At 35.5% G+C, this 15,087-nt stretch overlaps 1 protein-coding gene across 1 annotated transcript; it reads right to left on the bottom strand.

The window, feature by feature from the left end:
• Positions 1–383: 383 nt before the first annotated feature.
• On the bottom strand, positions 384–10,802 carry MMP13 (matrix metallopeptidase 13). Its single transcript, XM_058544510.1, has 10 exons — positions 10,683–10,802; positions 10,353–10,594; positions 9,527–9,675; positions 9,220–9,345; positions 7,053–7,214; positions 5,540–5,657; positions 4,263–4,396; positions 3,098–3,257; positions 1,165–1,268; positions 384–484 (listed from the first exon to the last, which is right to left on the bottom strand). The coding sequence occupies exons 1-10, from the start codon at positions 10,800–10,802 to the stop codon at positions 384–386; spliced, it is 1,416 nt and encodes a 471-aa protein (XP_058400493.1).
• Positions 10,803–15,087: the final 4,285 nt, after the last annotated feature.

Below are 15,087 nucleotides of genomic sequence, written 5' to 3'. Positions count from 1 at the left end.
ATTGTCAACTGCTGCTTTTGTATAGCACACAAGAATTAGTGATCCTTAGAGATCTCAAACTTCATCATTTTATTTTTTTATTTTTTATTTTTTTTTTTTTGTGAGGAGATCAGCCCTGAGCTAACATCCGCCAATCCTCCTCTTTTGCTGAGGAAGACGGCCCTGGGCTAACATCGGTGCCTATCATCATTTTAAAATTCAATGTGGTTCCAGCCACGCATAGCTGTATAGATACTACAAATTCAAAGATAACTTACTAAAGCTTGTTCACAGAACTAAGCTTTCCCATGATACCTCTTCTCCCCACACCACCCCACCCCATACCTCTGGAAGTATTATCCCAAATGCTTTCCATGATTTAAATAACAATATTAAAAAGACACTTAACACCACAACAGGGAATTTGTTGGCATGACGCGAACAATACGGTTACTCCAGATGCTGTATTCAAACTGTATGGGCCCATTGAAAAAATAGATATAACCTATAAGAAAAAGACCAAAAAGAAAATTTCAGAGTTTGAAAACAATAAAGGTTTACTCCAGCTAACTTTAAAAGTCCAATCCATTAGATCTCACTTTTTTTTAACATGTCAACATTTATCTTTATAAATCCTACTAAGGCTTTATTAATATATTGTTTATAGTTTAAGTGCGGAAAAAAGGTAGAAAGGTTCCCAGTTCTCCTAAATTGTCACTTCGAATCAGTTGTTGTCTTGCCATGAGTTCTCATTTTGGTGCTTGAATTATCGATATTAGTTATTTGTTGTAAGTTATGGATGATATCCTTTTTCATAATTAAAGCAAAAATCATTATATAGTTATGATAGTTATTGGTCTTTATATATAAATTACACCCCACCCTAACCCTGATTTGAATTACAGCAATGTTCTTTGCATCTCAGCATCTTTAATCATAATTTAAGGTAGTGTTTAAGGTTTGGCATCTTTTATTCATAAAATTAGCAATCATTAAGTAAAATTCTCATTTATTCTAAGCATGCTATTTATCTTGTGTAAGTAATCACATAAGAGTGATTAATTCCTTAACTGCCATATATTTATTAGTACATCTAAGTCCTGTATAAAAAATCCTTTATAAGGGAAAAGAGTTTGAGGGGCTATGGAAACCCTCCATTAAGGTCAATGCAGTGGAACTAGTTACCATTTTTCTCATAGACAGCATCTACTTTATCACCAATTCCTGGGAACTCCTCTTCTATTAGTCTGGGATAGTCTTCATCCATCATATGGTTAGTATCATCATACCTATTTAAAAAGAAAAGAAACTTTTAAGTAGAGTGTATTTCTTAGAAATTACCTTAGAAATGATACAAGGGATATAATAGCACCTTCAAAAATTGACAAGAGTTTAGAAATTTTAAGTCCATTTAAAACATCTCATAGCTTTTTAAAATTAAGAATTATAATACTAAGTGTATAGTAGATGCTTGGTGAGTAGTTTTTGACTTGCCTAAAGGCCATCTTTGTAAAGACAGTTATAAATTCATTTTCATTTCACAAATTACATATGTGTTATAAAAGTATGTTATTAAGAAAGAGTTCTTAGAGAAATAAATATGTTTATGCATTGAACAATTGTCTATTGATCTCCAACTATGTGTAAGACAACTTGCTAAGTGCAGTAATGGATACAAAAATATTTAAGGTTTAATTTCTGTGCTAAAAAGTTATAGCGGCATATGGTGGTACTAAAGCTAGGAAGGGGAGAATAGCTTTCCCCTCCAATAACTACATACTCCATACTCCTCCTCTGCACACACCCACATCCCAGCCAGCCAAACACACTCTGAAATTAACCTAGGAGAACAGCCTCCCATGATGTACCACTGTTACGATTATTGATGAGAGTTTTATATATCCTTGAAGTATGTTCCAAAAGCTAAAAGATAAGAACCACTGAACTATCAAGAAAGCTAAGACATGTACACACATAACTGCATCACTAGGCAATACAAGCTAAGCATCATGGGATAGTAAACACGAAATGTCATGAGAGTACATGAGAAGGAAGATAACCTCTGAATGGGGTGAGCAAAAAAGACTTTGTAGATGAAATGGTATTTCAAGTTATCTTTAAGCAATGAGCAGAATTTCAAGAAGGAAAGATTCAGAGAAAGACCTCCCGGCAAAGAAAATTGCATAGGGTAAGGTTTCGGGGAGATAAAAGCACGGGTCATTTGAGATGTGGTAAGCAATCCATCTTGACTGAACCATAGACCCCATATAGGGTAGAGAGACCAGAACAGCAGTACCAGGTAGAACTTAGCAATAATTTTTAAAGAGTTGTGAACATCATTATGAAAAACAAAGAAGTCAAAAGGCAAAGATAATATATACAGGAATGTGTGTGTGTGTGTGTGTGAGCGTGTGTGCATGTGTGTATATGTGTGTGTATCGAGGAAGCAAATCTACCATTTTAACATTTTAGTTATCAGGTACCTATGAGATAGTCTCATCCTCAAATATAGACACAGATCTGGGCTCTGAAATGCTGCCAATGTCAATGCTGCCTTAATGTCTTACATATGTTTTAAATATTCCAGCTCCATCAGCCCTTCAAAAGGGCTGACTTTAAAAACTATAGGCCTAGCAGCTTCCTGGCTAACCTCTCCAATGGATCAGCAGACTCTGCAGAAATGGTGGCCTTCTCTCATTCACTCTTTTCCTGTACCTATTCTTGTGTCCTTTCTGGCCACAGAAGATGGCCCTGTGTGTAAATCAGGAGAAGATGACAAGAAAGAGAATCCAGGAAAAATATTAGAAGGAGTGAAGATGTCAAAGCAAAAGAAATGGTTTTAACGTGGTTGAGATACAACAAACGGCTAAGAAAGAAAAGAGTGGCTCAGAAGAGGGGAGAATTATGTGTACCTATGTGTATTTTCACGAGGATTTGAGACCTTTAAATACCTGTCTGAGGGGCTGCCTGCACGAGCTGACATGGAACAGAAATTAATATGACTGGTTTGACATTTTAAATAACGCACGAGAAAATAATTTGAAGTAACGAGAGTTGTTTGAGACTCATTTTGCCTGAACGACACAAGATGACGGGTCAGTAAAGAAGGCTGCCATACCTCCAGACCTGGTTTCCTGAGAAGAAGAGAGTCTTCCCTGTATTCTCAAAGTGAACAGCTGCACTGATCTTTTTAACCTCTTTTGGAAATCCCAGTTCGCATATTTTTTGGGGATAATCTTCCAGAATGTCATAACCATTAAGAGCCCAAAATTTTCTGCCTAGAATAAGTGAAAGAATGGTTTTATCTTTAATAGATAATCCAAAGAAATCTATTAGGACTTACACATGCAGACATTTACTTTAACAAAGAAAGACTCATTTTATGCGTTTGGAAATAAATTAGTCAATGTTTATGGTCACCATGCTTATGGAACATAGAAATATGAACATTCTTCAAACCAAAAATAGGATTTAAGCTCCTAATTCCCTAATTATGAGTATAGCCAACCAAATATCATAATTAATTTAGCAATTTATTGCCTCTGAATATTAGGTTTGGAGTTGAGTGAAAAATACGTTGATTTCTGCATGTATAAGCAGCACAGTAGGAACAGTAAATTAGACGGAAAACTCAAATTTTATACTGGATAGAAAATTATTTCCTGCTCTAGAAAGTAATTTAGTTATAGCATTAATTATAATAGTCAAATTATAGAAAAAAATGTCAGTAGAATGCTATACAGCTGTTATAAATTTTAATCATAGTTCATATGATTATTAGATAGAGTAGTAATTCGGAAAACTTTCCATCATTTTATGTCAAGGGAACAAGTACAATATTTAACTGTATATACACTTATGAACATAAACATTTAAAAATATGTATTACATATGGCAAAGGACTAGAAAAGAAACTAAGAAAATAAAATAAATGGACTTTTCAGAAGGGAGAATTATGGATAACATTTTTTTCAATTTTTCAAAATGTACATTGTTATCATGTTTGCTCAGTAAATAATTTCTAAGAGGAAATAGAAAAAAACTGACACGATTGCTATGAAACAAAGAGTGGATATGGTAAGTAATAACGTCGACTTTTTACAGGTCATATTTTGGGAGATTTGGTAGAAAAGTTTCAGGTTCTTTCTGATTTTCATTTTCTTGTATTTGGTTCTTAATATAGATATATTTTCAGGAGGGATCAGTTTACCAAGTCTCTGGTAGTGTCAAGTTCATCACTGCCTACCCTGGACATGCAAGACGCTCACCCATGGAAAACTTACCTCTAAAGATGAAGATAAGGTCTTGAGAAGGATGCTCATATGCAGCATCAATACGGTTGGGAAGTGCTGGCCAAAATGATTTTGTTAAGAATAGCTCTGCATCAACCTGTTGAGGATGCAGGCGCCAGAAGAATCTAACACAAAAGTAAAAATACAGAGTTTGCTGTCATATTTTTTAAAATAAGTGTAATATTTCTATCGTGCTAGCCACCTGTCTGCACATCAATACAGATAAGTTAGACACTCCATTCCCTATAACCTGGAAGGGGGAAAATTTTTCATTTCCCTTTAAGTTCCAGTTAAATGAGCTGTTGCTATCCTAACTCTAGCCTAAAGTATTAAAGTTTAAAATCTCACAGAGCCTTTGTGAAGGCTCTAAGTCCTTTGTGGGTTGAGATCATGCTTTGTTCAATTGTGCATATCTTGCAAGTGGCAAGCAAATGTGTCAGGCACTGTGTTGGGCTCTAGAAAAAAAACCTGAATGGGCCTGCCCCATGGCTTAGCGGTTAAGTGTGCGCGCTCCGCTGCTGGCGGCAGCAACTAGAAGGATGTGCAGCTATGACATGCAACTATCTACTGGGGCTTTGGGGGAAAAATAAATTAAAAAAAAAAAAAAAAACCTGAGTTACACAAACTATGTCCTCCAAGATCTTGCAGCCTGGGGAAACTGATACCTGAGAAAATACCTGGACTACAACACAACTAGAGCTGTAGTAGAGGAGGTGAGAATGCTGTTGGATCACAGATGAGGGAGCAATTAATTGATGAATGAATAAATGAACAAATAAGCATATTAGAATAATGTCAAAATTAAAAATGAATATTTCAATTTTTGTTACCTATAGGTTTAGATGGTAAAGCACTTGCTCTCTCAAATCCCAACATAAGTTACCAGAATCAAAGTCTTTCCACACCAAAAGGAATTCATGTGCACATTAGGAGTAAGTTTACTAATATGGTAATTGATTTCGATACTTGTGTGTTCTTTAAGTAAATAAATTGGATTTCTGTATTTACTTGGTTATTTTTATAAGAAAACTACAGTCAAAGATGTAAAAAGAAGCCAGACAATGCCAAAATTATCCTCTGAAAAGTAAAATATTTACCCATCAGTTATTTATTTCATCTGAAATATGTCAATAAACTGCCCAAAGGTCTATTATTTTCACTATTAACTTCCCCTTTCTTTGGAGGTTTGACCAGATGTTTTGGCAATTTGCAGACACAGCTTCACAAACGTTTGTTACATGCAGATTTTATAAAATAATATCGAGTACCTGTCTTTAAAGACCAATGTTTCTCCTCGGAGACTGGTGATGGCATCAAGAGATAAGGAAGGATCACATTTGTCTGGCGTTTTAGGATGTTTAGGGTTGGGGTCTTCATCTCCTGGACCTGCAGTTGTGAAATGAATGAAAGAAGCTACTGATGATGACCTTACTGATGACCTGATCCTGCTAATGGAGAGTGGGAGAGGGTGCCCTCCAAAGAGGGTGATAAATCCTGCCCCCCTCCTCCATAACAGTCGATAGCCTGTAATCCTACTTCCTTCCTCAAGGCTACCAAGGTCTTGCAGGTGGGCCTGCCCCTTCTGCTTTCATCCTTGAGAGTCATGTCAACTACAAATTTATGTTTCTTGAGGCTGGTAATAGAAACAGGGTGAGACGAGGAGCAAAAGACTTTGAGGAAATTTTCCCCATACTTTGCACAACCCCTTTGACAGACTGCTCTTGAGAAACACTTTCCTCGTAAAGGCTTTTCTGATGGTACATCATCCCCGTGGGAGCCCTCATCTTGACTCTTTCACTTGACAATTTTACCAGCTGTCAACATTAACTAATGTTGCTTCCCCAGTTTACCACAGTGCAGCTGCATCTCAGTGACAAGCCAGCCAGGCCTTTAGCAACTCTGATGTGACTTGTCACAGGTTTGTAACTTTTTCACCAGTTCATATGAGTGCAAAAGGGTTGCAGTGCTCCATAATAATTCTAAACCGCTTTGTCTCTACCTAGTCCATATTAGTTCAATCATCAAGTCCGTTAGTGACAATACTGTAGAATAAGAATTGCAAAATACTTGCCCCCATTTACACTAGCTGCTACAGTAAATTTAAATCCAGAAGGAGAAATAATGGGTTGGGTGGCATGAGCAAGTTTTTTGAGCCCTGTGCTCTGGAACTATTTATACTGATGACTGTGCACTTTGGCTTTAACTCTATTTATGGCAGATAATTTTGTTTGGGTTTTAAGTTTAATTATTTTCTAAATATTATTAAAAATTTGGAAGGAAAAAAAAGGGGAGAGATTCTTACAATGGTCATTGTAGATGTTTATTAAAAACTACCCCAGGCCACTTGAATGGTTTCTACTGTGGCAAATTGGAATGGTTGAAAAAATACCTAGAACTTAGAAAAACTGGTTAAAATTTCACTTTCACCCTCAGCTGTCTTACTATAGATACACTATTTAAACTCTACAGGGCTTAGTTTCTTCATTGGTTAAATGGAGAATAAAGTATCTTCCTTTCTTATGGCAGAGGTGTTTTGAGGGTATCAAATGTACCTTGCAATGTATAAAATACAAACACAAGGAGTTATATTCTGCAAAAACTTTGGAGAATGGAGTATTTTCTACTTGCGTAGGTAGTTTGATTTGGAAAGAAAATTGGGTATGTTTTCCAGATTTTAAGAACAAAAGCAAGACAGCAGTATTGGCAATGGTAAATTCACTAATAATTTAGGAGATAAATGTATGTATCTACTTTGTTTTTAAACTGGTAAATTAGAGTTACCATAGAGAGACTGGATCCCTTGTACGTCATCATCAGGAAGCATAAAGTGGCTTTTGCCAGTGTAGGTGTAGATGGGAAACATGAGTGCTCCTGGGTCCTTGGAGTGGTCAAGACCTAAGGAGTGGCCAAACTCATGGGCAGCAACAAGAAACAAGTTGTAGCCTGTAAGAAAACAAAGAAACAATGAAAAAGCAAAGTACTCCAAAGACCAGTTAATGGAAGGAATGCTATTTCCCTCATCTATTTGGTATGTCACTATTTCTCTTTATTTGCTGTTTACTTACTCTTTGTGTGTGTGCCAACTGCATTTTATTATTAATAGTTGTATTCACTAACTTTTTAAAACTAATATTCAGTTGTGTAAAGAAAGATTCAACGTATTGATTTAATCTTCATAAATAATTTAGTGCTCTCTTTGATTATCCTGCTTGTACAGTTAGAATGTCAACAGATTGTTCTCAAATAATTAGTAATCAATAAGGATTTACTGTGAAGACACTAGTAATCTTGATTTGCTCTTTGTTTTCTCAGGTCAGATGAAGAAAGTGGACAGAGATGACCTTAAATGAGGAGTCATGGAAAATCACATAGTGGGGTTCATATACTATAGGATGCTGCCTAGAACATCATCTAAACAGGAGGCAGCATCCAAAGGGGTGATGACCAAGTATGGAAGATCCACTAAATAGGGTCTCTGAGAATCTACTCGGGAACAAATTCCGACCAAATGATCCTTTCCAGTCTATCTCTAGATTCTCGAGTTTAAAGAAACAGAAACTCTGGGCAGAATTGGCCAGTTTTCCCGTCCTTTAGAAGACTACTGAGTCACTGTATTTACATTATTCCCTCCAGTCATTCTTTCCACCAATTTTTGAGCCTCCTCATACTCATTTTTGAAGTGGGAAAAAAGATAAAAAATTAAAAGGAGAAGAACACACGAAAGCTGGAGCTGGTGGTTTCAATTTGACCTTAAATACCCTTTGCTATCACAGCCAATGCCTGAAGAAAATGTGTAACCAACCTGGTAAATCGTGCAGACCATAAGAGCAATCAAAGTTCACATAATCTCAGTGACAAGTAATTCTTCATTGAAATAACTAGAAATGGATACCATTCTTGGCCTTCAGCTGAAAAATTAATCCTGATTTGTTTGTGGATGTTTTTATTTATTTCAGTTAAATATTTCAAACCCAGAAGCTATGCAAGAACCTAAAACTGAGGCTTATTGTGACTCTATCTTAACAATACTAGATGTTTTTCTTTCTTCCTAAAACCATTCTTACCTGTGAAATATTCAGAACATAAATATGTAAATTCTCACCTTTCCTTCCAAAGACAGATTGGAGGCATTGATCATTTAAGGACCAGTTTTACTCTTTGGAAAAATAATCTTTAATTTAAATGAATGATCAAAATTAGCTCTGAAGACCACCTCTAATTGTCAACTAAGCATCGATACAGCTCCAAAGTTAAGTCTTAATCAAAACAATCTGTCTTTTCTTCCTAAATTAACATTCCCAATTCTTCTGAGCCTTGAAGATTCAACTGCTGACTGAATTCATTCAACACTCAGTTTTATTTTGCTCTTGTAAATACAACTTTCATCTGGTCTGTCTCATGCTGTTTGGAGTAAGACATTATCTTGATTTATTAGAGTGATATTTATAAAATCAGTGATATAGACAAGTCTGAAACAAGTAAATCATATAACAGGAACAGAAATTTGACTGGACTTGTGCCATTAATATTTCTACCATGGAAAAAAACTATTTCAACTCACATCCAATTCATCCACGACCTACATATCCAGCCCTAATAGTTTTTAGGTATGTGTTTGTAATAAACTTCCTCAACATGCCTAAAGGTAATCCACAGTAAAACACCTTGGTTGACAGAAAGACATTTTGGTCCTGTTTCAAAGTTAACTTGTACCCCTAAAGCCACTAAATTAAGTAGATTTTGCTTATTTTTAATGTTTCACATTGTTTTGTAGAAAGGTCACTTGTAGAGACTAATAAGTATAAGATAAACTTTTACTTGTTTTTAGAAAATATAATCAAATACTGAATATAATTCACAGTATGATTCTTAACTTCTTACTAATGGGGGGGGTCACTGTCTAATCTAATCTAGTAATCGTGAATTATATCATTATAAGAAATATTACCTTTGGAACTGCTTGTCCAAGTTTCATCATCATCGAAATGGGCATCTCCTCCATAATTTGGCCCAGGAGGAAAAGCATGAGCCAGCAGACCAGAGGGCCCATCAAATGGATAGAAGTCGCCATGCTCTACACACAAAAGCAAGAGTCAAGAACCTAATTATATCCAGAAGTGCCTAGCACAAGTGCTTGGTGAATTTCGGTTGAATTCTGTAAAAAGTAATGAATAACTGAAAAAAAGGAATAAAAGAATGGAGCCAATTAAGGAGTAGAAAATAAAAATGTTTCAAAAATGATTCTGCATAGTTACCTTTAGTTCCAAAAGAGATCATGATATCAGCAGTGCCATTGTGAAGTCTCGTAAAATTCAGAGGTGTCACATCAGACCAAACTTTGAAGGCCTTTTTGAATGCCTTTTCAACTTCAGCATGAGTCAGATCAGGGGTATAATTCACAATTCTATTCAACAGAGAAAGTCTCAATTAAATTTTTGGATGGTGAAAGCTATTTTAGAATATATTTTCTTAGAATACTGCTTTGCAACTCAAAATGCAATGGTTCTACTAGAGGTCCACCATTTCAAATAACTTATTAATTATGATGCCATATAAAGATAAAAAATGAAGACTTCAATCAGATATTTGAATATCTCCAAATATCTGATCATTTGGCATCTTAAATTTAAAGTTTTCAGATGTTTAATAAAATTTATATTGCATGCTAAAAGTTTGGAATTGTATCCTTACAGCCTGAATAAATGAAATAACTCTGTAAAGTTCCTGGAGTATGGAACTCTCCATTTTTAGCACTGTTATAATAAGTATGCCTGATGTACTACATTTGCAAATTTTATTGAACCTACTTTTCTATTTTGATTTCCTATCTAAAAATTTGAGATTTCCAATGAAAATAATGCTGGGTTAATGTAACAATAATAGATGTTATGAGACATTCTCATCAACAGTATGAAAGTTATTCCTGTTCTCACTTAACTTCCAGTTAGATATTTAAGGCCTACCTTAAAATAAAAAAAGGGATAATACATGTTCTGTCATCTGTAGCTTGTGCTAAAAATTAGACATGTAATACTATTAAAAAAACTAACAAACATTAAAGAAAGATAGCCTATGATTTACCTGTAGGTTAAATTCATCTTGGACCATTTGAGAGTTCGAGGGAAAACATTGTATTCACCCACATCAGGGACCCCACATCTTGGTTTTTTCATGATGTCTAAGGTGTTATCGTCAAGTTTGCCAGTCACCTCTAAGCCAAAAAAAGACTGCATTTCTCGGAGCCTGTCAACCACAGAGTTTGTTGCACTCTTCTTTAGGATTCCAGCAGGATTCAGGGGATAGTAGTATGATTTCAGGTAGCGCTAGAAAAGAGACCAAAATGACCTGCTTTTAAAAGAGAAGGGCATTTATGAGATGTATCACACCATTGGAATTGGCAAGATACTCTACCTCTGCAAGCTGGAAGTCTTCCTCTGACGTATCATCATCATCATCATCATTGGGAAGGGGCAGGGACCAACAATGAGTCCAGCTCAAGAACAGGAAGGCAGCCAGGACACCTGGGTGCATCTTGAATGGTTGTGCCTGGAGGCTGCTGCTTTTCCACAGACAAGCACCTTTACTTTTATAGGCCTACAATGGTGAGTCATCATTTATGGACAAGTTTCAACTTCCTAGTCGGCTGAAGGTAAACATGCTTACATGGCAATTTTTTTTTCTCCCAAGAAGTGTGGTTTGTGGCAGAATTTGAGGGAAATACAAAATGAGGACATCTCTCAATTCAGCAGGGTCTCAAAAACCATCTGGCAAAATAAATGGTCTCAGCATATTTATGGATACTGTGGGAAGAAGCAGAGAGCAGTATATTTTTCACTTTAATTGGCAAAAAGGTTTTTCCGTCTGTGGAGAGAAAGCAGCTACTTTTACTTTTTCAGATAAGAATATGAAGATGGTGCATTTACTTCCATGAAGAGAAACCTAGTCCTCCTGCCAGAATGTTTACAACCTGTTGAGTTCTAAACTTCATTTTCTCTAGAGTAACGATAGAGGGAAATATCGTGTGTACCTGAAGGCCATGGAATTGGACCAGAACCAAGCTTGGAGACTCAGAGGTACTATAGCATATCCATAAGATTGAGTGCTGTGGTTGGAATTTAAAAGCACTGATGTAACCTCTCAACAAACATGGAGTCCTGCACGAATTTCCTACAGGTCCAGGCAGAGGTAGAGGAATATATTGGCTAACACATATTGAGGGTTACTACATGCTAGGTTTAAAAGGCCTTATCTCATTTAATCCTTACAACAGCCTTATGAAGTAGGTATTATTGGAAGGCTTGTTTTCACTTTACATATGAATAATCTCAGACACAGAGAAGTTAATTGCTTGTTTAAGGTCATAGAGTTAATAAATAGTGCTACTAGCGTTTGAATCCAGACCAGTAGACTCAAGACTTCACGTTCTTATCCACCATCCAATATGGCCTCTACCCCACATTTTCTCAAAAACTGAGTTGCTTGGTTCCCACCCCTCTGGGAGTACCCAGGAAAACTAGGGCTCTAGGTAAGCACATGACCAATTTCAAGTTTCTCAATTTTTACTTTTTAAATTTGAATAATAGAAGTGCCTTTGGTCCAACAATAGTCCTCTAGGGGCCTCTAGTCTATTATCCCTTTCAGAATTTCACACATTTAATACAGTGAGATCAGAATGCCATCTTTGGTCCCCCACAGATATAAATGGATGGAGCAATGTGGGCCATGATCTTCAGATTGATTGAATGATGGAAAATGCAAGTTAATTTAACTTACAGAATGATTGAAAATGTAAGTTAATTTAAATGATTAAGAGTTGGGAGAAGCTCAGGTCAGGAACATATTAAGACAAGAGAAGGAGCATGAATACAGATTTAGGGTGAGTAGGGAAGGGGTATCCCAAAATGTGGGTAAAATGCTATAATCTAGATTAGCTGGTATCTCAGAGAAAAGCAGAATAGCCTATGAAATGTAAGCAATCAGTGGAAGGAAATTTATTATGCTTTTATTCAAAATACAGCCAAATAGATCCTTACCATAGATTATTTCCAATGAGTTCAAGATTAGATTTGGGCTCAATCAGCAATACAAAACAACAACTTCTTTTAAGCCTCTTCTGTGTACAGTATTTAATTTTGAGATTAAGTGAAAATTATCCAGAAATTTGATTCATCTATTAAGCTTATAGGCAACTAGTTCATTAGAAAGCATTTGTTTTTATCAGTAAATGTTCACAGTCTTTTAAAGTCTCATGAGATAATAAAAAAGAAGTCCTTGAAGAAGTTTAAAAACAAATGACATTTTATTTAACATTTGAAAGTGGGAGAAAAGAATCACATAGGCTAACTGTAGTTATAGATTTTCATATATTTTTAGAAATGTTACCACTTTAAACTAGAATTTTTTAAAGCCCTTTTAGTTATTAAATCGATGAATATTGATTGGGTATCAACTATGCAGGATACCATGCTGGTCACTATGAAGATGGAATGAAGGAGAAGATGAGACTCTTTTTCTTGGGATGATTACAATATTATCTCTCCCACAAAGAAACATTTTTTTTTTCTTTTCTGAGGAAAATTAGCCCTGAGCTAGCATCTGTGCAAATCTTCCTCCACTTTATATATGGGTCGCTGCCACAGCATGGCTGATGAGTGGTGTAGGTCCATGCCTGGGATCCGAACCCGGCAAACCCAGGCAACCTAAGCAGAGCATGCTGAACTTAACCACTATGCAATGGGCCGGGACCCAAAGAAACATTTTTAATGAGAAATGAAAATAAATAAATGTCACTGTTTTTCAACTTTAAAAATAATGCTCATTATTAAACAGCCTTAGTATTTTATTAGTTTCTCATTTCATTTAAGAACATAAACAGCATGAAAGAAAAAACACAGAAAGGTTAATAAGAACATATTGTTACACATTCTGTAATTTTCTTAGTAGGGTAAATAAAAGTTCCTCAAAAGATTAAAGTAGAAATTGATTCCTTAAGAAAATAATCAGACTACTTGCCTATAGGCTATTGTTCATAGAACAGCGATTATAGACAGTGATCAGGATGTGTCATCACATGAAAATGTGTTGGCAAACTACTTGTCAACACAAGTCCTTATCTCAGGTTGTTAATTGTTAAAATGAAAGCCAGGCCCCCTGGTCACCACTGGTGAAGTGGTTTGTGGTTTCAAGCCCGACACCTTTAACACAATGAGTCTGAGTTGGTATTTACAAAGGGTTCTAACAAGCCTACAGAATCACTGGGAAATTTGAAAACCTGTGGAATGAGCAACAACACGTAGACTAAATTAAGAATGTGTATCTACCACTGATTCAGACATAAGTAATATGGGACTTTTTTAAACACGTGTAATCATTAGTTTCTAAGTTTGAAACATCACCTAAGAGAGAATCAAAAATGTCCATGAACAACCCTTGAGTAAAGCACAGGGGAGGTCCCAGATTATGAATAATAGGAACAATGGGCCATTTGACTTGGGTTAAAATTATGAAAATTTTGTAAGTCAAAGAACTTTTAAGGTAAAAATTTTGGCTTCAGCTTAGAGTGTTGTAAAGTATCAATGTTGACAATGACACTTAGTAGTATCTTTATTTTTATAAAAAGTAAGTGATTTGACTCTGTGCAACAGCCCAAAGTAATGATTTTGGTAAATACTCTCTGATGGTTGCTTTGTTCTAGTTTCTGATTTTGTTTTTGCTCATAATCCCATGGAATTGGCTTACATCCTCTTAAAAAGGAGAACTAAGCTAAAATTTAAACACCTAATCATATTTATTCCCTGGAATAAGGAGTAAGAGTTGTCCCATCTAACCTACCTACGCACAGTCAGTCATGGCATAATCCACTGGTCAGGGGTAAAGTGCAGAGGGATTCATTTTATATGCTGCACCTGCAAAGCAGAAGGTCAGCAATTTAGAAGGTCATTTAGTTTTAACTCTGAATCACATGCTCTTCAGAGATGCGGTATTCATACTGGGTTGATCCACAAAAGAAATATATAGACTCTTCGAAAAAAGAAAAATCTTTTTAGTTCTTACTCGAGTATGACATCTGAAAGTCAAGACAATTTCTTGGGATCACTTTCTAATCAGTTTTAATTTTTATTGTGTTTTGTTAAAAAGTATAGTTACTGAATGTCCACCTCTGCCAGATTTAACCAAATACTGTAAGAGAAAACAACCAGGAATAGAACATACCCTCTAGCCTAGCCCTGCCCAAATGTATTTGAAAAGGGAAACCTCTGGATTGTTTGGTAGTGAATAATAGAATTGAAAACAAGCTAGAGAAACGAGGCTTGGTGGTTTTAATAACAAGAAATTTCAGTGTATTTAAAGATTCCTAATATTTAAATAATGAAGCAAAAAATCTATTTTTAAAACAGCCTAGCCTCACCTTGTTACCTTAATTTACCAAAGTAGAAGTTGTTACATACTTTTAAACAACAAATTTTCTTATTTAAAAAGTAATATCCAAAAAGGTAATAAATTTATTGCATAATGACTAGAAAAGAGGGAAAAACCTAGAAGAAAAAAATTACTATAATACCCCAAGATTTTTTAGATAACTCCCCATGTATATAAATATCCTTACAGTTGATTTATTTAGGCCATAGTCAATCTTAAAGTTTTTTTTAAAACAGGACTTCCTAGAATAGAAAAACTTGCCATGTTGTTGGTATGTTGCATCTACTTTGTTTTCAGTTGCAGGAAAGCCGTTGTCACTGAATTTGGAGTACCCATCCTCCATAGTTTGCCTTTCTTCATTGAATCTATCATAAAATTGAGAATGAACTCAAAACTG

The sequence above is a fragment of the Diceros bicornis genome, chromosome 7 (assembly GCF_020826845.1).
Source record: "Diceros bicornis minor isolate mBicDic1 chromosome 7, mDicBic1.mat.cur, whole genome shotgun sequence".
Classification (NCBI taxonomy): domain Eukaryota; kingdom Metazoa; phylum Chordata; class Mammalia; order Perissodactyla; family Rhinocerotidae; genus Diceros; species Diceros bicornis.
This window is presented reverse-complemented; position numbering and strand designations above follow the sequence as displayed.

Excerpts from the sequence above, each read along its gene's own strand:
- MMP13 (XM_058544510.1), bottom strand. The coding sequence starts at position 10,802 with ATGCACCCAGGTGTCCTGGCTGCCTTCCTGTTCTTGAGCTGGACTCAT. Across the intron at positions 10,595-10,682 it reads AAGACTTCCAGCTTGCAGAG|CGCTACCTGAAATCATACTA; the intron begins GTAGAGTATCTT and ends TCTCTTTTCTAG. Across the intron at positions 1,269-3,097 it reads TCAGGAAACCAGGTCTGGAG|GTATGATGATACTAACCATA; the intron begins GTATGGCAGCCT and ends CTTTTTAAATAG.